This window comes from Vombatus ursinus, unplaced genomic scaffold (genome assembly GCF_900497805.2).
Source record: "Vombatus ursinus unplaced genomic scaffold, bare-nosed wombat genome assembly UNPS02014945.1, whole genome shotgun sequence".
In the NCBI taxonomy this organism is placed as follows: domain Eukaryota; kingdom Metazoa; phylum Chordata; class Mammalia; order Diprotodontia; family Vombatidae; genus Vombatus; species Vombatus ursinus.
The window spans coordinates 29760776-29783164 of NW_020954723.1; the positions used below are offsets into that span (position 1 = coordinate 29760776).

At 38.7% G+C, this 22389-nt stretch overlaps 1 protein-coding gene across 1 annotated transcript in view; it reads right to left on the minus strand.

Moving 5' to 3' along the window:
- LOC114030001 (cytochrome c oxidase assembly protein COX16 homolog, mitochondrial-like) overlaps positions 1-22389 on the minus strand; it is a 125131-nt gene that overhangs the window by 30113 nt on the left and 72629 nt on the right. The window contains exon 3 of the mRNA XM_027844659.1: positions 11982-12044. Coding sequence (XP_027700460.1) covers positions 11982-12044 — 63 coding nt within the window. The remainder of the gene's footprint in view (positions 1-11981; positions 12045-22389) is intronic.

Genomic DNA, 22389 nt, shown 5'->3' on the forward strand with positions numbered 1-22389 from the left:
CTCTCTCTCTCTCTCTCTCTCTCTCTCTCTCTCTCTCTCTCTCTCTCCCTTTTTTTTGGTGAGACAATCCGGGTTACAGGTGACCTGCCTAGGGTCACACAGCTAGTAAGTGTCATGTTTCTGAGGCCACATTTGAACTCAGGTCCTGTTGACTCCAGGGCCAGTGCTCTATCCACTGCGCCACCTAGCTGCCCCGATTAACACTCATCTCTTGAGCATTAACAATATACTAACAGAAATTATTTGGAATATTCAATATGTAGTAAAAGGTTTAAAAACAAACAGATAATAGTAATACAAGCAAAAGTGGGAAAATTAACAGTAGCGTTGGATGAGGTGGAGGCTTGGCAGAAAAGCTTCCCAAAGTGTATCAAGCTTTTTGGATTATATTTGGTGTTGGAGAATGTAGTAACACTTGAAAATTCGAGGCCAGGAGTCAGCAGGGAGTCAGCCCGAGGCAGGAGAGGGAAAAGGTGGGAGTGGATTCTTCAGGGAATCATTTACATGCCTATGGAATTCCGGCTCCCTAGCAGCTTTATGTAGGATCCTTCACTTCCTACTGGGTCCTCCCATTACCCCACCTTCTTTGATGACTTAAGTCTGACTCTATTCTGAAAACCAGCTCCTGTTCTTGGCACAAAGTATAAAGGGATCCCCTGGCTCAGAAAGTCTTTGGCTTGGCAATAAGTTTCTTGATTCTCTGCTTTAATTCTGCTACCCTGTGTCCTAGTCTTTCCCCCCAAACCAGACCCTATTCTAAACTTCCTTACTGCTACCAAGGGCATCACTATCCTTCCAGGTAAGAATTCTAACTTCATTGTTAAAATAACTCCTCACTCTCCCTGACCCCACCTATCTAATCAGCTGCCAGATGTTTCTTTTTCTACATCTCTCCCATCTACCTCCTCTCTGCTCACATAGCCACCACCATAGTTCAGGCCCTCATCCTCTTTCTCTGGACTATTACAATAACATCCTAGTTCTTCTCCTGCCTCAAGTCCCTCCCCCGCCCCCCATTCAATCCATCCTCCATTCACCTGCCACAATGATTTTAAAGTCTGGCCATATTACTGTCATATACGATAAACTTCAGTGGCACTCTATTGACTCTAAAATCAAACAATATTTCATCTTTCTCCCTTTTAAGATGCCTATAGTTGTATAAGTTTTATAATATATATTGTATATAATTTATAAATAAGTAAATATATATATATAATATATATATATATATCAGGGGCACTAAAAAGCCTTTTATATAATCAAAAAATTGAGGGATGATAATTCTAGAAGATGAGGGAAAAGCAGTGAGTAGTGGTAGTGACCTTACCCAGAAAGGGAAAATAAACTACTCAATGGCTCCGCATGGTGAGATCATGATATTTTGCTAGGGAAAAAATACTATGCTTTTAAAAGACACCTCCTTTGATCCTAAGTCATGAGATACACCAGCAGAAGGCTTCTTCAAAGTGATGTTCTGAATATGGTTTTAATATTTGATCATCAACCTAATTTGACTTCTTTATAACTATAAACATGACTATGGGAAACTTATATTACAAGGACAGGATCATAGACTTAGAGTTGGAAGGCCATGTTTATCCAGCTCTCTCATTTTATAAATATGGAAACCTGGGCCCCCAAAAAGTCAAGTGATTTGTCCAAGGTTATACAGATTGTAACCAGCAAACCTAGGATCTGAACTCAGATCCTTGAACTCTACAGTTAACATTCTGCACTGTGCAATACTTTCAGCAAGGCAGACAAGCCTGGGCCTTGACTACCTTTTTTTTGTTTCCTTTCTGGAGTAGGTGACCCAGTAGCAACTTTGAGGTAGGTGCGTCCAGATTTGTGTCCTAGAGGTAGAGAGAGCCTGAGTTCACTGAATGAAGTTAAGGATAATTTGTTCTTTGAAGAAATGGCCAGCAAGAAGTGGAGACCAATTCTCTGGCCTGACAAGCTAAGAGATACGAATTCTGATCAAGTCAGAAAAGAGCCAAGGTAAAATGTGAAATACCTAAGCAGCAAACCTGTAAACTGCTCTATACTCATTAGAATGTAAGCCCGTTGTAAGTAAGGATCATTTTTTTTAATACTTGAATTCCCATCACCAACCGATGAGATTATAACAGTAGTTATTAAGTTCCTGAAGCCTGTTTTAATTTGTTCTGTCAATTTATGCCCTAGGCTTGTATGTTTAGCAAGAATAAAATATCTGATTTATATTGCACACTGAGTACTTTTTCTACTTCTTTTAGGGAAAAACTAGAAGTGACGCTAAACCTAAGCTTTAAATAATTTTAACTGCGATGGCCAGGGTTTAAAGGGGCAGAGAACGGGAGGAAAGGAAGTTCACCCTCCCACTTCCTCACTAGAGGCCAGGCTCCCCCAGGACTGCATGCCTTGGTCCAGAGCATAGGGCCATTTGAGAGCGAGTAGATGTAATGACCAAAGCCTGTTGGGCATAGCAATGTTTTCTTATTGTTACATATCCTCAGTAATTTTTCTCTTGAAATTGTGGTTCTGTCTTTTCTTTGGAAATTTAGATAACATTTTAATTCTTCCTGCTTTTTAACAGCAGAATTCTTAACATTACTGCTGTATATATATATATACACACACATATATACATATATACACCTGTACTACAAAAAAATGGAATTTTTATTTTTATGCTTTTATGTTAATTCATTATGTTAATTCCTTTACAAGCTCTATGTTTAAAGTTGAAAATAGAGTTAAACATTTTTATTTCTGGAAAAACTGCAGATTATTCAATTTTTTCTAATTTTAAATTTGCGGCTTATTGTATTTCTTTTTTCCATAATTTTGTTCCCTTTTGATACATATTTGTATTTCCTGTTTTATTATTCTACTTTCTTCTCTCTCAATGAGGTTATCAGTTGAATTATTTGCTTGTTTGTTTTGAACACTATTTCTATTTTTGGATTTCATCGATTTAGAAGTTTTGTTTCCATTCCCATTCTATGTACTGGCTTTCACTCTGTTTGATAAACTGTACCCCTATATTGGATTTGCATTATGAATGGCTATTATTTGATCCTGTCAACGTGAACATTTTTAGTAATTGCCTGTTGGAATGCTGCTGTTGTTATTGCTTACAATTTGCATATGTGCTTCATTATATTTATCATGTCAATTGTCTTAGAGCATTTCCTTGATTCTGTATTGTATAAGATTCACCAATTAGTTCAGTTTCCTTTGATAATTGTTTGAATATAGGCATTATGGATCAATACTGTGAAAATGTGAGTCTGGCAGTTGGAGAACTGCTCATGATTCTTAACACCTTATGAATATTAACATCCATCAGGGATTACTGATATTTAGGGGTAGATGTTGTCTTCACTGAAATATTATAAAAGCTTTGAAGGATGGAGGACAAGATTTGGAGGACTGTAGGCCTTGGTCCAGGGCCTGCTTGCTGTAACAAGATACACCTCCTCCTGATTCCAGGCATTTTCCCTAACTGTCCCTCCTAACTGGAAAACTCTCCCTCTTCATCTCCACCTCTTGGTTTCCCTGGATTCCTTCAAATCTCAGCTAAAGTTCCATCTTCAAAAAGTCTTTCCCGGTCCTTCTTAATCTCAGTCCCTTCCCTCTGAAATAATCTCCAATTTATCCTGCATATATCTTATTTGTACAGAGCTGTTTGCATGCTGCCTTCCCCCATTTGGCTGTGAGTTCCTTAAGAGCAAGAACATTTATTTATTTGTTTGTTGCCTTTCTTTATATCCCCGGTGCTTACCACGATGCGGGGCACTTGACTTGAAGAATGAGACAAGGATAGGAAATCCACTGAAGACACATGCAACCATACAAAAGAGCTGCACTTTTTTTGTACATACGGGTACTTTTTCTCTTTCTTTGATCTTTTTGGGGTCAGACCCAGTGGTGGTATGGCTGAGTCAAAAGGTATGCATAGTTTTATAGTCCTTTGGGTATAGTTCGAAATTATTCTCTAAAACGGCTGGACCAATTCACAACTCTACCAACAGTGCATTAGTGTCCCAATTTTCCTACATCCCCTCCAACATTTATCATTTTCCTTTTCTGTCATATTAGTCAAATCATCAGCAATTCTTAATGGGGCTTTTCCACTTGGTTTCATGGAGGAGGCAGAGAAGGCAGAGGAGGAAGAGGAAAAGGAATAAGAGGAGGAAGAGGAGGAGGAGGAAGAGGAGGCGGAAAACAAGGAAGGGGAGAGAGAAAGAAAAGAGACGGAGAGAGAGAAGATGAACACAACTGAGTAATCTAGACCTTACACAGAACTTGCCAGGTTTTGAAGACTTGTTGGAGTCAATACATGAAATGGAAAGAAATCTCAAAGATGTTAGGAAGTCTTCCCATTTGCAAATATCTCAGAAACATGTGTCAATGTCTGAGCTCAAGAAGTGAGTCATAGAAGCCACACTAGAGATACAGATCCTAAGTCAGAAACCCACAAGAGACCTTTTGAAGGAGAGTGCCATGGGCAAATCCATTTCCCTTGGAAAGGTACCAGAACATGGAAATGGAGACCATGACAGAATGATACATGAATGCTGCCATCTGGAGAAAATCAGACAGATGGAACTACCTTCTGTTACAACTGAGGAAAAGATACAGGACACACACACCTGTGAGAATGCAGCACGGATGATGCAAAAGCTGAGGATTACAGGACCAGCAGAAAGAAAACAGAGATAAGGTTAGGGATGAACTTATTAGCAATTCTCTTCTCTTCTCCCCCACCTCCTCCCCCCACCCCCAGCCTTCCTAAGGTCTCTTTTGCTTTTTTTTTTTATTTTTAAAAAATAATGTTATTTTCCCCCAATTACATGTATAGACATTTTTTAACATTAATTTTTTTTTTAAGTTCCGAATTTTCTCCCTCCTTCCTTCATCTCCCCCTTCCCTGAGATGGTAAGCAATTTGATCTAGATTATACATGTTCAATCATGTAAAACATATTATCATATTAGTCAAGTTGTAAAAGAAAACACAGACCCAAAGGAAATCAAAACATAAAAAAATAAAGTGAAAAATGGTATGCTTAGATCTCTGTTCAGACTACATCAGTTCTTTCTCTGATGTGGACAATATTTTTCATCATGAGTCCTTTGGAACTGTCAGATCATCGTATTGCTGAGAAGAGCTAAGTCATTCACAATTGATTACCATACAATATTGCTGTTACTGAGTACAATGTCCTCCTGGTTTTGATCACTCCACTTTGCCTCAGTTTATGTAAGTCTTTCCAGGTTTTTCTGAAAGCATCTTGCTTGTCATTTCGTATAGCAAATAGTATTTCATCACAATCATATACCACAACTTGTTCAACCATTCCGCAATTGATGGGCATCTCCTCAATTTCCAATTCCAATACAAGAGTTGCTATAAATATTTTTGGTCCTTGTTTTTTTTTTTTAATCTATTTATTGGAAATTGAGGAGATCCCACCAGACCTAGTAATGGTATTGTGGGATCAATTTTATATCAGTTTTATATCAATTTTATAATGTAATGGTATTGCTGGATCAATTTTATATCAGTTTTATAGCCCTTTGGGCATACTTCCAAATTGCTCTCTAGAATGGTTGGATGAGTTCACAACTCTACCAACAGTGCATTAGTGTCTCAATTTTCCTTCCAAAATTTGTCATTTTTCTTTTCTGTCATATTAGCCAATTCCTCAGCAATTTTTAATGTGTCTTTTCTCCCCAGTCTCATGGAACTCTGAGGCTCAGTTTCCTCATCTGTTAAATGAAGGGACTGTATTCAATGATGTCTAAGGTCTTTTCAAGTTCTAAATCTATGATACCCTGACCCTATAACCTTGTACAGAGGTTACAGTAAAGCATTAAGCATGTGGGCTGCACTGCTGTCCCAGACAGTAGAGCACAAGTAATCCTCATTTTCCAGTCATTTTATGAGACACACTTGAAGCAAATACCATTACAGTTTCAAGAAGGATTTGGCCTTAGAAGAACAAAAATTAATCATACTTGGGATACACTGAGATAACCTTGAAATTTCCCAAAGAAACAGCCAATATTAACAAGACAATAGATAATCTGGTTCTGCTGTGTCCAGACACAACGCAAGCATCCATCAGACGAACGTCAGCTCTCACTGCAACCAATTCACGTCTGTTCAAGATATTAGCAGAATCCTATAAACAAGAAGCTGGGCCCTAATATCTGCACATCTAAACTATCCATGTAGCCTATGCAGAGGCATAGAGAGCACAGGGTCAGGGGGTGGTAATGAACATCCCAAGAGAACTAGCTCTGCAGCTTCCAAAGTAGAGATTCAGAGAAATTTTCCTCTGGGGAATTTCTCTAATAACAGAAGAATGGAAGGAGTGGTTGAGGCAAAAGAAGTTTTAGCCAAAGGTAAATGTGTTCTCACTGCATGAGTGGGATGTCCCAGCTATAAGCTTACAAGCTACAGGAAGCTTTCTTCAACCTCTCTTAATTCTAGGGCCTTTCTTCTGTTTGTTATTTCCTATTTATCCCATATAAAGCTTGCTTTGTATAGACAGTTATTCCTTCCAAATTGCAGATGTTAGGAGTGTGACACCCCTGTGATCTGGAAAATCCATACAAAATTTTTTGGCCGTCCCTTTGTACCAGAGAAGAAGTCTGAATTATTATGGTATTAAGAGATAAAATATGTTGACATTCTACAACACTATACATATATTTTATGCATTTCTGAGTTTCTAAACTTTTTCTGTGTCGTCCACAAAACTTCCCAAAAATTCCCATTTAATTTCTTATACCGACACACAATATATCAAAAATATGATGGGGAAAGTCCTGATGTGGAAGGGATAACTGTATTTGTTTGCATGTTGTCTCTCCCATTAGACTGTGAGCTCCTTGAGGGTAGGGACTGTCTTTTGACTCTTTTTGTATCCTCAGTAAATAGCAGTGTCTGGAACATAGTAGGTACTTAATAAATGCTTATTGAGTGATTAGCCCAGATAGATTTTACCAGGTTAAGCATACATCCCAAGTGTCTTAGGAAAATCCACCACTTTCCCAAATTGGAGACATGAGCTACCTACAAGTGTTGGTATAACCTTGATAAATCACTGTCTTTGGGAAGACCCTGGAAGAAAAAAGGAAGATACTAGTGTTGGATTAGCTAGAGGAAAAAGCATATATACCACATATACGACTAAAGAGTTAAAAATAGCAGAAGGGCAAGAAATGCAAAGTTATTTTAAAACCCATAAAGCCTCTCAGAGACTGCAGGACAGACTGATGTGAACAAGCTTTCAAAGATTCGGTCCACTGCCTCACACATACACCACTGGTGGCTTATGTAGATCCAAGCAAGACTTTTGCCCTATAAACCCATGCCAGCTTGAAGGGCTTAGAAGCAGTTCTCTACCAAGAAAGTGATGGTCACCAGAAACCAGCTGAATTGAAAAGCAGAGGTTTTAATGACAAGGAGACTTGTTAGCCCAAACACAAGCTGGAACACTTGGTTTTGAAGCAGGTTGTCAATTACAATACTTACATTCTGATCAGTGCCAAGTTAGATTTGGTTTGCCAGAGATAGGTAGCAACACTAGCCAAATCCGAACTCAGTATGACTGCCAGGGAACACTAATAAGAATGAAGATGCCCTGTCCAGGAGGACACAGAACAACGAAACTGTGGTGATACAGAAAGGAGTGAAAGCTCTATGTAATATTCAAAGAGATGGATTACAAGCAAACAGCAATGCAGATGACAGAGTGGGACTTCCACCAGAGACCAGGCCAAAAGGATACGTGAACTTTATTTCATTCAAAGGACTGTAACATCTAGTTGGAAGGGATCTTAGAGCCCATTTAGTCTAAAGCCCTCATTTTACAGATGAGGAAACTGAGGCCCAGGGAGTTAAGTGATTTACCCAAGGTCATACAGTTAGAAAGTAGGATCGGTGAGATTTCAACCCAGCTTCTCTGACTCCAAAGCCAGTCTGAACTGCTTACGGATGACTGGGGAAGAGAACAGTCCGATTAACATCTATGGGAAGATACAAGCCAAGCAACAAGGTGGCAATGCCACAGGACTCTTCTGAAGGTACCTTACTGCTGAGACAATGGCAGAAATTAGGAATGGTGCAGCAGAGTGCCAGACCGGATGTTCCCGATTCCCCCAAATAGTACCAGGAAGTAGCTGGTACTACGCAGTGCATAGCACTCTAAGGCCATAAAAGCTTCACATGATGAAAAGGGAAAAAGAAAGGGGATAAGTACTTACATAACACCTACTAAGTGCCAGTACATGCTAAGCACTTTACAAATCTTATCTCATTTTATCCTCACAACAATCCTGAGAGGTAGGATTTTACTGTCTCCATTTTACAACTGAGGAAACTGAGGCAGACAGAAATTAAGTGACTTGCCCAGGATCACACAGCTTGTAGGTACATGAGGCCAAATTTGAACTCGGGTCTTCCTGACTCCAGGCCCAGGGCTCTATCCACGATGCCACTTAGCTTCCTCCTATGGACCAAGAAAGGATCTTAGAGCTAGTAAGAAATAGGTTTTACTGGCCCAATATGGCTACAAGTGTCACCAAGAAGTGTAAGACTTGTGCTTCTTGTATACAAAGAAAAGTACTAGCAACTAGTGCTACATATTTCTCAAACATAAACACTAGTAAACCTTTAGAAATTGTCTATGTTGACTTCCTATCTCTGGAAGGAGACAGGAAGAGCATAAACCATATATTGGTGGTAACCATGCACTTCACAAGGTTTGCAAAGGCACTTTTGGTTGTGTCCAACTCTCTGTGACACTATGGACCATAGCATGCCAACGCTGTCAATGGGAATTTCTTGGCAAAGATACTGGAGTGGTTTGCCATTTCCTTCTCCAATAGACCAAGGCAAACAGAGGTTATGTGATTTGTCTAAGGTCACACAGCTAGTAAGTGTCTGAGGTCGGATTTGAACTCAGGTCTTCCTGACTCCAGGCCAAGCCCTTTATCCACTGAGCCACCTAGCAGCTTCTTGTAAAGGCATACTCAACCAAAAACAGAAAACTTTCAAAGGTGGTAAAGAAGTATTTCTCAGTGTGTAGACTTCCTGCCAGGATACATTCAAACTAAGGCCAAGACAATTAAAGTATACTACTTGAGGATATATTAACTTTGCCTGGTATCAGTCTAGAACACCATACCACCCTTAAGAGGACTTCCAACTTGAACAGTTTGAATGAATATTGCTGAACATGCCAGAGGCACTGAGAGTAGAATAAAAATTTCAGTTGAGCCAACATGATGCTTTCCTAGAACATGTGTACAACTCGACCAGGAATAATGCCCCTGACATTACATTCTACCTGCTGATGGTTAGGCATGTGCCAAGCCTTCCTACTGACTTGTTCTTTGAAGTCTGAGTAATGGAGAGACTGAAGACATTCACAACCAAGCACATCTCTCAACCAAGAGAAAAGCTAAACAAAGCTTACCACCTAGCTCAGTGTCAGCCAGGACAATGCCGACAGAAGTAAATAGTAGTATGATGCCTGAGCTCTTTGTTAAGACCTTCAATTAGGTGGGAGTTTTACTGAGCAATCATGGTGTCCATGGGACACACAAATTATCTGACTGATGGAAAGCTACTCCATACCTAGTTGTGGAGAGCATGGACAACTTGCAAAATCACCCCAGAGGCTGAAATGGGCCCTTCAAAGATAATCTATGACACCTATCTATTGACTGTACAGGTGAATGAGCTAGATTCTTTGATAAGCATGTAAAGATATAAAGATATAAAGATATAAAGATAAAACATATAAAGACACTTACCTTGGCACTCTAAACAAAACAGACCCTGCTACTTATGCCAATACTTCCTAACCCAGACAGCAACTAAGAAACAGACATTTCAAGAGAAGATTGGAACAATCCTCTGCCATGCTGACCCCCTTCTCCCATTGTTGAGTTCTTCCTAGGACCTCCATTTTGAGGATAGGCCTAACCTACTTCATTCCCCTTCCAGCAATGCTTCCAACTCTCTGGACTTTGCAATAACCTTCTCCTCTTCCCCCAACGCCCACCTCTTCAGTTCCCTTTTATGTACTGCCTTACCCCAATTAGAATGTAAGGTCCTTGAGGGCAGGGGGACTGTCTTTTTTCTTTTCTTTTCTTTTTCTTTTTTTTTCTGCTTTTATTTGCACCCCATCAATTAGCACATAGTGAACACTTAATAAATGCTTGTTGCCTTGCTGGTCTCAAACAATACTTTATACTATGTTTTATCTTCTATATGTATTGTTAATGTTTATTTATTGTGAATAGCACCTGGGACACCCAAGTTAATCATATTTGTTCTATTATATGCTACTGTTCATGTTGATGCTGTACTCTATAATTAAAAATGTCAGGTATACTGCAGCTGATTTGCAAGGAACTGCAAAAGTTCAAACCCCAGGGATGAATGTAGTGGGCTTTTGACATGGAGTCTGACTGCATGGTTTCATGGGAAATGTAGCTTGAAGGAGATGGAGTTGATTTCTTCTTACTCTAGAAGAAACTCAGAGACTCTCACAAGAGAGATGCTCAAAGACAAGTGTAGGAATTTGGAGGTTTGTGGCAGTGACAAGGGAAAGAGTGGCTAGTGGCAGAAGTGGCTACAGCAACAGCACCTATAATATCACGGAGCTATGAGAAGATCAGCAGGGTAGCCGTGGCCTTTGTCTACTAGCACAGGTGGAACAGCGAGAATCAGAGTGTGGGGAGTATCTGATCCTTGGCGAGCTTTCTCCTGGCTGAGAATCTAGGTGGCCATTTTGCTCCTAGAGAACAGATATATAATCCAGAGTTTCTTTTTCTTTAAAGTAGTTTTATTTGTTGATAAAGTAGTACTTTTAAAAGGAGCTCCCTGTGGATAAAAATCTGAGACATTTTAATTTCATTTGATTCATACATGTTCTTAACTGTGAATGAGTACTTAAGGAACAAAGAACAGCCTTTAGTTTTGGTATGCAGAGATTCAGAAAGGACCAAGGATTCAGATCTGGTCCTAAAGTGCCAGGCTTTCTCCTGGTTGGGAGCCAAAACAAGAAAGAATCAAAAGATTCTGATTTATTGATTTTGAATAAATTTCCCAAAAGAAAGAACCAAACTGGATCTGGGGTTTTCCTTTGGCCCCCCTCCAGGTAGACCAAGTTAGAATACTTTTTTTGTTGTCTGGGATAAAGGCTGGGTCACCTGGGCTCATTCAGCCTTTCCTCCCAACCCAAACACACAAGCAGAGAAAAATCTCTGCAAGAGTGGAGTCAAAGGAGGTAACTAGGGAACAAGAACTATCCTATGGGAAGGGAAAACATGTGGCTGTTCCTGGCTGGTAATACCCACATTCCAAAGGTGGGGGGTAAGGGGAAAGGAAATTTTTTTTCCCTTTCACCCTCAAATTCAAAACCACACAGCTATAATGTCACATAAGTATTCTACGGATTTCAGGCTGCGTTTTTTTCCATTCTTACTCAAAGAGATGGTATCTCTACTTGCCTGAAGCAACACAGGCCAAAACTATCGGAGAACCAAAAAGGGAAGGGAAGGCATATGACAAAATTTGCTATCAACTTGTTTTGGCAGCAATTGTTTTCTTGTCTTTTTCCTTTGCACAGACAGGAGAAATCTGGTTGGGATTTAGAACAGAACGAAATGTACCAACGCAAAATCCACTATCTTCATTAACTGACAATCAATACATTTAGGTATTAGTAAAGTATATCTGTATCTTCAGTAATCACACATCAAAAGAGCTCTGCATTTAAAGAGGCATTGCATGATCAAAAAACTGTACCCAGGGAAAAAAAAAGAAGAGGTTTTGCTGGAAGGAAAACAGGCCGATGGGAGTGGACATAGTCTAAGTTTAGCCATGGGCAGCAGATACTCCCTGATGCTGGCTAGAAAGGACAGTCAAAAACAGGCCACTGGCCCTGTTGAATAAACATCATACTCTACCTCATATTCAGATTCCAATGACACCTTATTCCTTTTAAGTTTTTCTTCAAATTCTGGATCAAGCTGTAGACAAACAGAGAAGAGAACCACATGAGTTATTTAAGCCTGAAAGAACTGATTTTATTTTGTAAAAGTTGGGAGGGGATGGTTGTTCTAGGGGTGAGAGTGGGAAGAGCTTGAGGTGGGATGCTGTGTGCTATATAATTTTGTCCCTTTCCAGCCTGATCTATTATTACCCTCCAGGTAAACAAATAATGTACCCAGAAGGCTTTTTTTTTTAGTATGAAAGTATAAAGCATACTTTTATAAGAAAATCATCTCTATCATAGCACTGTGATGTGGTGGGAGAAGCTTATTTGTGCACAGTGCTTCTACATGTGGAGAAAAAAGAAAATCCATTTTAAAGAAAAATTTATTTTTTAAAATATAATAAACTTGATAATCACCAACACACTGATCATTTCCATATACACCAAAGAAAAGAAAAAGAGAATTTTACATGAATCTAAATCTTTATTACATAGAGCTTGTTTTTCTCTAAGTAAATAATAAATATGTAAATTTCTCTAAGTAAATAATAAATAAACAACTGTTTTATTTGTATCTTTCTGAACTTCTTTCTGCTCTCTTCTGTATATTTGAAAAATATTTCATTGATGGAATTTGCTTCCTGCTGGCTTTTTGTGTCCACGGTATCATTATCACCTACTCCAAAGAATTAAAGCTCTCCCTTGTAACAAATACGCATAAGCAACCAAATCAATCCACACGCAGGCTGGGTCTGAGAATGCATCTCTCATTCTTTATCTCTAGTCGATTACTTCTATGTCATAGGAAGTAGGTTTCATCATTGGACTTTTGAAGTTTTGGCTAATCATTGCTTTGATCAGTATTCTTAGATCTTTTGAAGTGGTTTTCCATCATAATATTGGAGTTACTGTAAAACTGTTATCCTGACTCTGCTCTTCATTTTGCATCAGTTATTACAAGTTGGCTCAGGTTTTTCTGAATTTCTTACAGTACAACATTATTCCATTACATTCATCTATCATAATTTATTCAGCCATTCCACAAGTGAAAGGTACCCATTTAGTTTCTAGTATTTTGGTACTACAAAAAAGTGCTGATATAAATATTTTTGCACCTATGGGTCCTTTCTCTATCTTTGATTCTTTGAGGCCTGTCTAATACTGGTATAATTAAGTCAAAAGGTATGCACAATTTATTTAGTGATTTTTGAAGTATGGTTACAAGATGTTTTCCAATATGGTTGGACCAATTAATTTACAACTGCACCAACAGTCCAATAGGGTACCTATCCTCCAACATTCTTTTATTTTTTGTCATCTTGGACAAACTGATGGATGTGAAGGAGTACCTCAAAGCTGTTTAAATTGTACTTCTCTTATTAGTAGTAATCCATAGCATTTTTATATGCTACATGGTAATTTGCATGTTTTTCTCTCAAGAATTATCACTTATTTATTTATTGGGGAATTCTTATGCATTTGAATCAATTCCCCATATATCTTGAAAATCAGACTTTTATGAAGGAAGTTTGCTATTCCCAATGAACTGTATGCCTCAATTTTAAATGTACTGATTTGTGTAAAAACCTCTCAACTTTATGCAATCAAAACTGCTTCATTATGTGGTCTTCTTTATCCCTTGTTTGGTCAAGGTACCTCTTTCCCTATCTAAAATTTTGAAAGGTATCACTTTCTCTGCTCTTCTAATTTGTTTATGATATCCACTTGGAACTTACTATGGTATATGGTTTGAAATGGTGGTCTAAACTTAATTTCCATCAGACTACTTTCAAGTGTTACAGAAAGTTTTGTTAAATGATGAGTCCTAACTCTAGGATTCACTGTCCTTGGTTTCATGGAACACTGTACTACTATGTGCATTTGCTTGGACATCTTGAAATGGATGTCCTATAGAAATCACAAACTCAATAGATCCAAAATAGGGCTCATCTTAGCTTAGCACTGTGCCTGGAACAGAGTGGACACTATATAAACGCTTGTTCCCTTCCCTTTTTCTTCCCTTTTTTCTCTTTCCCCTCAAACTGTCCCCACTTTCAAACTTCCTTGTCATTGTCAAGAGTACCACCAACTTCCCAGTCACTCAGGCTTACTACCTCAGAATGCAACCCTCAGGTAAAACTTGCTCCACATATTCACTCTGTCACCCAAGTCTTACTATTTCTACCTTCACAACATCTCTTTTATCTATCCTCTTCCCTCTAACTCAGAAAGCTGCCACCCTGGCACAGGCCCCCATCACCTCATGCCTGGACTATTGGAATAACCTTCTGTTTGTATAAACTCTTCTCACATATCTGAATTACGAGAAAGAATATACTCCTCAGTCTCCTCCCTCATCTTTTCCCTTATGCACACCTTTTTCTTCCTCCCTGAAAACCATCAAAATAGAACCACTACCATCCCCTTTTTCCTGCAGGCTCCTTCTGTGACCCTTGAAGACAAAGAGTTTTGAAAGGACACTTGTTTCTTCTTACCCATTATAATGTGTGAAAGGAACAATATTCTAAGGCCCTGTCCCATAAAAACTGCCCTCTGATTTCATCAGCCCAGCGGACTAAGAGGCAGATCATTTATGTAGCTTCCCGAAGGACTGGGATAGCACACATGTCAGGAGCTCCTTCCTCAGGCTTCTACCTGGCATACCCAGTATTGTAAACACAAAGGCAGGAAAGATATGCTAATCAAATCAATGCCATTTCCCTGCTGAATATCCTTTTCCTCCTATGTCTAAGTAAATCTTTTAATAATGCTTAGAGGCTCTACTAGTATCTCATTTCATTCCAATTCTCAAACAGAAGCACCAGACTGCCCTAAATCAGGCCAGGCCTACATCAATTGGTAAATTAGCAAAATAAGATTGGAATAGCCTCACCAAAGTTAAAGAGGTTAGGATCTTAAACTTGAGTTCTAAATTGGAATTTAGGGATTATCTCAGGATTGGACTGAAAGAACTGCTTGGGACTTTTTATATGACATTTGGGAGGGCACTGGGAACTGCACCAAGTAGACTTTGTTAGGACTCTTTGGTGCAAAACATTGAAGGAACCACTTGAAAAGACAATTCTTGATTCTCTCCAGGAATCCAAAGACCTGCCTAGAACTAGTAATATGAAGAATGTATCTAAATTCGTTTGGAATTATGCAAATAAAATTACTAAACTGTCCATACCCTTAATTCAGGGATTCCCACTGAGGGGCATATAACCCAAGGAGTTCATTAACAAAAAGAAAAGCTCCATATATATGTCAAAATATTTATAGCATTACTTTTTTTGTATAACAAATAAATGGAAACAAAGCAGATTTCCACTGATTGCAGGGATGGGCTAAACAAACTGATATATGAATGTAATGGAATATTACTATGCTGTAAGAAGTGACAAGTATGATGACTAGAAAAGCATGGGAAGATGTGCATAAACTGATGCAGAATAAAGCAGAGCCAAAAAAAAATATATACACAATGTCCACAACAACATAAGTGAAAAAAACATCCATCATAAAACAATCAAAATTGAACACTGAAAAAAATGCAAAGAATAAGCAAAGCCCCCAAAAAGAGATATGAGAAGATACTTGCCCCTCCTACTCCATAACAGAGATGGGAATTCCAAGAAGTTGGAACACTGCATATATTGTCAACTTTTTTCAATGCATTGATCAATTCTATTGATTTTTTCACTTTTTTATTTCTTTAAAGGAATTCTCTTTTATATAGGATAGTACTCTGGGAGATGAAAGAGGGATGGATATTGTGAGAAATATTTAGGCAATGTAAAAACAAAAGAGAGCAATAAAAATTTACTTAGAACATTAGCGTTCTGTAAAAAATTTTGAACATCATGAATGGAGAGAAGCACAGAAAAAACAACGCACTGAAGCAAAGTGATGTAAGTAGAGCCAGGAAAGTAATAAAAATAGTAGCTACAACAATGTAGATGGAAAGAACAAACTGTAAATGAAACGAAACTGAATATAAAGACCAAGTTTGGCACCAAAGAAGAGACGTAAGAAGATGTCTCCTCCATCTCCTTTGTCCAAAGGGGTAGAGGTGGGAGGGAAGTGAGAGGGGGAAGGGAAAGAAGGTTCCATACATGAGGAATATTGCATATTGGCTTTTTTTCAGAGTGTTAATTGATTTTCAGCATTTTTTCTTTAAAAAAAGTAATTTGTTATAAGTGTGGTTCTCTAGAATAGAGGGTAGAGGGGCTGATTGCCAAGGGAAATGGAGGCAATATAATAACAAAAGAGCAATAAAAATTTATTTTGTGGAGGGAGGTGCTACATCAGCTTAAAAAATTTAATAGCTTTCTCTCCTTCTTCCTCTGTAACTCTCTTCTTTCTCACTTCCAGTGAGAGGTGGGTAAGGGGGAACCCTGTAGAATGTGCCTCAGGACAAGGCCCAGCAGCAAAATCAGCACCCATAGCAGCCTCAGCCACAGGGGCCAAAATTCAGATTCCATCACTGGCTATCCCTCACAGCAGGGCTTGGCTCAGCCAAATGGGGAAGAGCTCAGACTTTAGCAGTGGCACTCAGACTGCATACAAGGCAGTAGGGACAGTGCCCACAGCAGTACTCATGTCCCAACAATGACATGTCCCGACCTATGATAGCGTTTTAACAGGCACTGGGAGCAGGGCTGGTTGTCCAATCGTTACAGCACCTGCAACAGTACTTGAGCCTTGGCTAAGGGGAGCAGTAGCAGTGTCTTGGAACATGGGGATAGGGCTCAGCCCGGGCACAACTAAGGGGGTGTGTGGAATCAAGGATTGTTCAGGGGGAGCGGGAGAGGTATGTGTGCACAAATCACCTGATCCCTGCACAAGTCATGGCTAAGCCCCCAAACTGAAGGGGCCTATCAGGCTGGCCTGAATTCCCAAACCTGAAGCAGCAGACTGGCCTGAAATAAGCCTAGGATACAAAAGAATAAGTACACAGACTGTAACCCTTCCAAGTGATAAACCATATTTGGTTTTCTCAGTTTCTCTTTAAGTACTGCGTTTACAATGCAAAGTATGGCTCATGTTTGATCTATTCATCTTTGACTCAGAAGTTCTGGATTTTAACTTTTACAATCCTGGGTGTCATTTAATTTGGGGTTATTGATCTCTTATTTTGCTGATAATTTTTTATGTTGTTTCACTTATTCCAACCATTTTGGAGTCTTTGTGGCCAAGCCAAGCCCAGAAGCTCTGTACTTGTAGAATTTCTTTCTTCTTCTAGGTTTGCCTCTTAGGATTCTTTCGACCCAAAGTATTTCTTCATTGTATTCAGAATTTTCATCAGCTTACTCATATCTTTAGCCTTAGCTCCTATTTTGAAAACTATATGTCAGAGCCAGGCTCTATGACTCTCATACACTTGGATACAATGGTCAGGATCTATTTGGTTCTGTCCCAGATTTTTATTTCCAGGACTCTTACCAATGAGTTCCACCTCACCTGGTGTATCTGAGCTCAGAGAACTAGAAGGCTTCAGGCCTGCAGAGCATTCCTGATGAGGGTGGTACAGGCCTCCAATCTACAAGGAACAACCCCTAGCAGAGTGATACTGGCTTCAGGCCCCACTGGAGCATCTCTGGTCTCACTGCTGCAGGATTCAAGCCTCCTGGAACTTCTTTGATCAGAGAGTCACAGAGGTCACCCTGGAGTATCTCTGTTCAGGACACAGTTGAGTTTCAAGCCTGTTTTACTTGAGCTCATGTTGGATTCCTTGGTGGTATCACCCTCCCTCTGCTCACATGCTTCTCACTGTCTTTTTGTGTAGTCCTAAGCAGGATACAGGAGCACACTACTGAGATAATGAAATGTCTACGTGGTCACTGGCCATACCTCCCTACTTGAGTCTTATTACCAAAAAAAAAAAAGTTAAGGGCCCTTTGTCCATGTTTAATTTATTACACAAACTACTTGCAGAGTTTTAAAGAATAAATTATTGGATTTACAGAGTTTTTTAAAAATGCAAATTATTTCAAAATACCCTTGCAGACTTTGCTTTGTTACTCTGTCACTAAAAAGCTGAGCTCCACAGAAACACCTGGTATTTAAAATCTTTGAATTTCTAGGCACCTAGATGGTATAATGGATAGAGAAGACTTGAGGTCAAATCCTGCCTCACAGACTTACTATCTGTACAACCCAGGGAAAGACACTTAACCTCTGTCAGTTTCTGCTTCCTCAATCATAAAATAATGAAAGTAATAGCATCTACTTCACAGAGTTGTCATAAGGATCAAACAAAGGTAAAGTGTTCTGCCAACTTTCAAGTTCTATATAAATGTCAGCTCTTATTAGCTATTCTTTCTTAATTATTGATAGATCCTTTTAGATCTTCGATGGCATATATGTGGAAGAGATGGCCTCCTCTATGAACTTCCACATCACAAGCTATTTTCCCATGGAATAAATATTTTTCAGGCTCTTTTCCTATTCAAAAGTGTCAAACACTGACAGCAGGGAGATCTACCCTCTTGAGATCCAAGATGGGTCTCTAAGTTGTTTTCAAAGAAAACTATATTCATCCTGCTCAGCTCTGCTCAGGTAGTCGAAATATCTGCTCTCAATTACAGAGCCATTTGACAAATCCCACTTTCATTTAAATGGTAACTCTCATACTGAATTGGCATTCTTTCTCCCTCTGAAACTATTAACACAGTATACAGCCTTCACAATGCAAACAAGTAATCTTATACTATATACTAGCTTTAATAATGATGACAATAGTTTATGGTTGTATAGGACTTTTATGTTTTACAAAGCACTTAAATATACATTAAGGAACACAAATAGAAAATCTGATTTGGTTCTCCATCTTTCCAGTCTCCAACTTGTACTCATTTTGCTATAGTTCAAAGCACAAAAGGAATAAAAAACATCTCATTTCCCAGAAGCCAAGGAAACCTTAATGTAGCATCAAAATGCAAGAACTAACACAAATAAATCTAGGTGTAAATATTTGGGAAATTACCTTTAAAAATGATTCCCCCTTTCTTTCTTACTCTTCTCTCCTCTCATTCATAAGATGATAGATTTAGAGGAGATGTCCTTATTGAGGTCCAGAGTGACTTGCTCCAAGTAGGTAGTAAATGTCAGAGCTAGAAACTGAACCTAGGTCCTACTGATTCCAAATCCATTACTCGTACTGGTGAGAGCAAGAATATTGTTTGCCCTTCATAGACAACAATAACAAAGATCAGAAGTTGGACTGTTCCTTAATTCTAACACAATTTTTTTCTTTAAAAGACTGAATTTCCAGGTGGGAGAGCCTAGTAGGAGTCTACGAATTATAGAATTGAAGTATTTTGGAGTCACGGTCAAAGAAAACGAGTTGAAATGTCCCAGGGCATATTTTACTATTTCCTTGTATCCTCAGTACTTCAAAGGAAAGGGAAAATGGAACCAACAAGACACAATTATGAGCTTTCTAGTGGTAGATGCCCACAGAACTGGAATGCATACAACTCTATTTGTGAACTGCTTGTTAGCCATGATCAAAAGCCTATATGAAATGTGGTTATTTTACCATGTAAAAACAGAATCTTTATTGCATGGTGCTGATCCCTGAATGCCTTCAAGCCTTATAGGGCTTATTTTTCTAACCCCAAGTTTTGGTACTGAGCAATTTATGAGGCAGGTTTGTACTAGACTGTACTGTACTTGGCATATCCTCACTCAGACCATCAGATATGGTTCAATGGTTGGAAGTTTATTACCGTGGTCAATATATATTTCTTTTAAAATCAGTTGGCTTTTTGAAGCAGTTTATGAGACTGGCAGAACTTATAAACAGTGCTGGCCTGAATGTAAAAAAAAAAAAGTACATCTGTTCTCAGGCATTTATCTGTTCTGCTGCACTACAGTCACATGTTCAATTCCGAGTAAATGGTGAAGGATTAAGGGTAAAACCTGAGTGAATTGCTCCATGATTAAGTGTTTGCTTCAGTCTTTCCCCTTCATGTCATCCATCCTACAGTTGTTGGTGCAGAGGTGGCTATATGGAGTGAAGAGATTGAGGACACAGATACTCGCTCTTCTGTCTTGATTCAATCACTACTATTTGTGTACTCTGTTCTCTGCCATGTAGCCCTTCCCTCCCTCCCACCTCCATTATCCTACTGATTACCATAGGCTCCTATTAAATACTACTACATCCTAATGTTACATCCCACTACAGTAAATCTATTGACTAGACAGAATTTCCAAAAAGGAATTGTCCAATACCCTTCCAAACTCCCACCAGATTGTATGAGAACCAAGATGTCATTCAAAATTGTCACTTAGGTGGTAGTCACAGTCTATAATTCTAAATCTTAGACTTCAGACATTAGACTTAAAGCCCCCTCATGGTTTCTCTGAGTAAGATTACTTTAGTACTTTTTTTTTTTGGTGGGGAAGCGGTGCATTGTGATGCCCTAAAAACATAAAGGATAAACTTTACATGTTTATTATTGCACCATCCACCTTAAGTCCATGAAAGTATCATTAAAAGCATGGAAAGGTTCTGATAAGAGTTTACTTTCCCAAAAGACAAGAGAATAAAGGAAACTTATAGCTAGAGAGAGTATTACTGATACCTCTATATTGTGACATAAGCATCTTGAAGATAGAAGAGGAGCAAGACCACTAAAGAACAGCGATAGAGCACAGGCCCTAAAGTCAGGAGACCTGAGTTCAAATCCGACCTCAGACCAAACACTTGACACTTACTAACTGTGTGACCCTGGGCAAGTCACTTAACTCCAATTGCCGAAAAAAAAAAAAGAAAAGAAAAAAAAAAGAAAAAAGAAAGAATAGCTGTTAACCGGTGCTATAAAGAAAAAATACTTGTCAAGAACAAGACAACACAAAGACTGGAGTACTAAAGATTAGAAAACGTTAATTTCGACTAATGAAACTCACTTTATCATTCAAGGCTAAATCAAAACCATTGTCAGAAGTAGCCCAGTTGAACCTGTAAAAGCTAGACATCTTCATGAGACTATAAAACATTCACTCAAAAAATGTTTGGGAGACTTTTTTTTAATTTCCAGCGGCCTTTGATGTCTTGTTCCCATTGAGGAAATGATGAACTGGTAATAAACATAATAAACATGATACACCGAAAACCATAATGGTTCTAGAATTGCAATGGAGGTGGAATGCAATACGGTCTTGTTCCATGTCACACATCATGAAAGGTTAAAAAATTCATCTAAGAGACGGAGACAAACTTGCATCAATGACATCACAATTCATCGGATTTAAACCCCACTGAAAACCCATGGGCTACTATAACTAAGGCTAGACTTCGAATAATAGACTATTCATTGAAGGTATGCTTAGTAGCCAATGCTACAAAAGTGTGGTTTCATGAAGAAGAATTAAAGAATGTATGTCAAAATTTATGAACTCAAAGTTAAATCACGTCAGGAAAAAGTGATTATAACAAAGGAGAGCATACAGAATGTTGAAAATTTTTCAAAGATGTAAAAAGTTAAAAGGTTTCTTTTAAAAGGCCAATAAATTTACTAATTTTACTTCAATCCCAGTTTATGTGCATACCACTGCAGCCCTCATCACTTCTTGCCTAGACTATTATAACAGACTCTTAAACAGTCTTCCTTTTTCTGGCCTCTCCCTTTTCAACTCCCTTCCCAATTAATCACTCACAGAACAGACAGCCTCTCCTCTTCTAAAAAACCTTCAGCAGCAAAAACCTTCAGTGGCTCCCAGTTGCTTATAGAATGAAATACAAACTTCCCAGCCTTGCACAGAAGGCCCTCTATAATTTAGCTCCCATTTTCCTTGCTGACCTAATTTCATATAGCTCCCTTTCATGGATTCTTTGTTCAGAACAAACCTGACCCTCAGGGTAACAGACATTAAGAGACCTAACATAACAGTTATCAGACTCTAAGCAGTATTCAAATCCAGAACTCTTCCCACTTAGTCTAGTTGGAAGATATGAAAATTAGAGAGAGAAGAGGTAATTCAAAGGGCAAGCTCATGGTAGACAGAATCATCTGACATCAGTGAAAGTACAAAGAAATATATGATGGGTGAATATGAAAAGTGGGTACATGACAAGTGAGACGAAAACACCATTACCAACTTAGGAGAAATTAAAGAAGGCTTTATGGTAAAGGTAGAATTATTTGAGCTGGTGCCATCTTAGGGTGGGGGGAGGGGTGAGATGGGTGAAAATTTGGAACTCAAAATCTCTTGGAAGTAAATGTTGAACACTAAAAATAAATAAATTTATTAAAAAAATAAAAAATAAAAAAGAATTATTTGAGCTGGGCTTTAAAGAGGGGGCAAGATTTCAAGAGGTAATGGTTGGAGGTACACTCCTTAATGTGAGTTAAGGCAGAGAAGCAAAA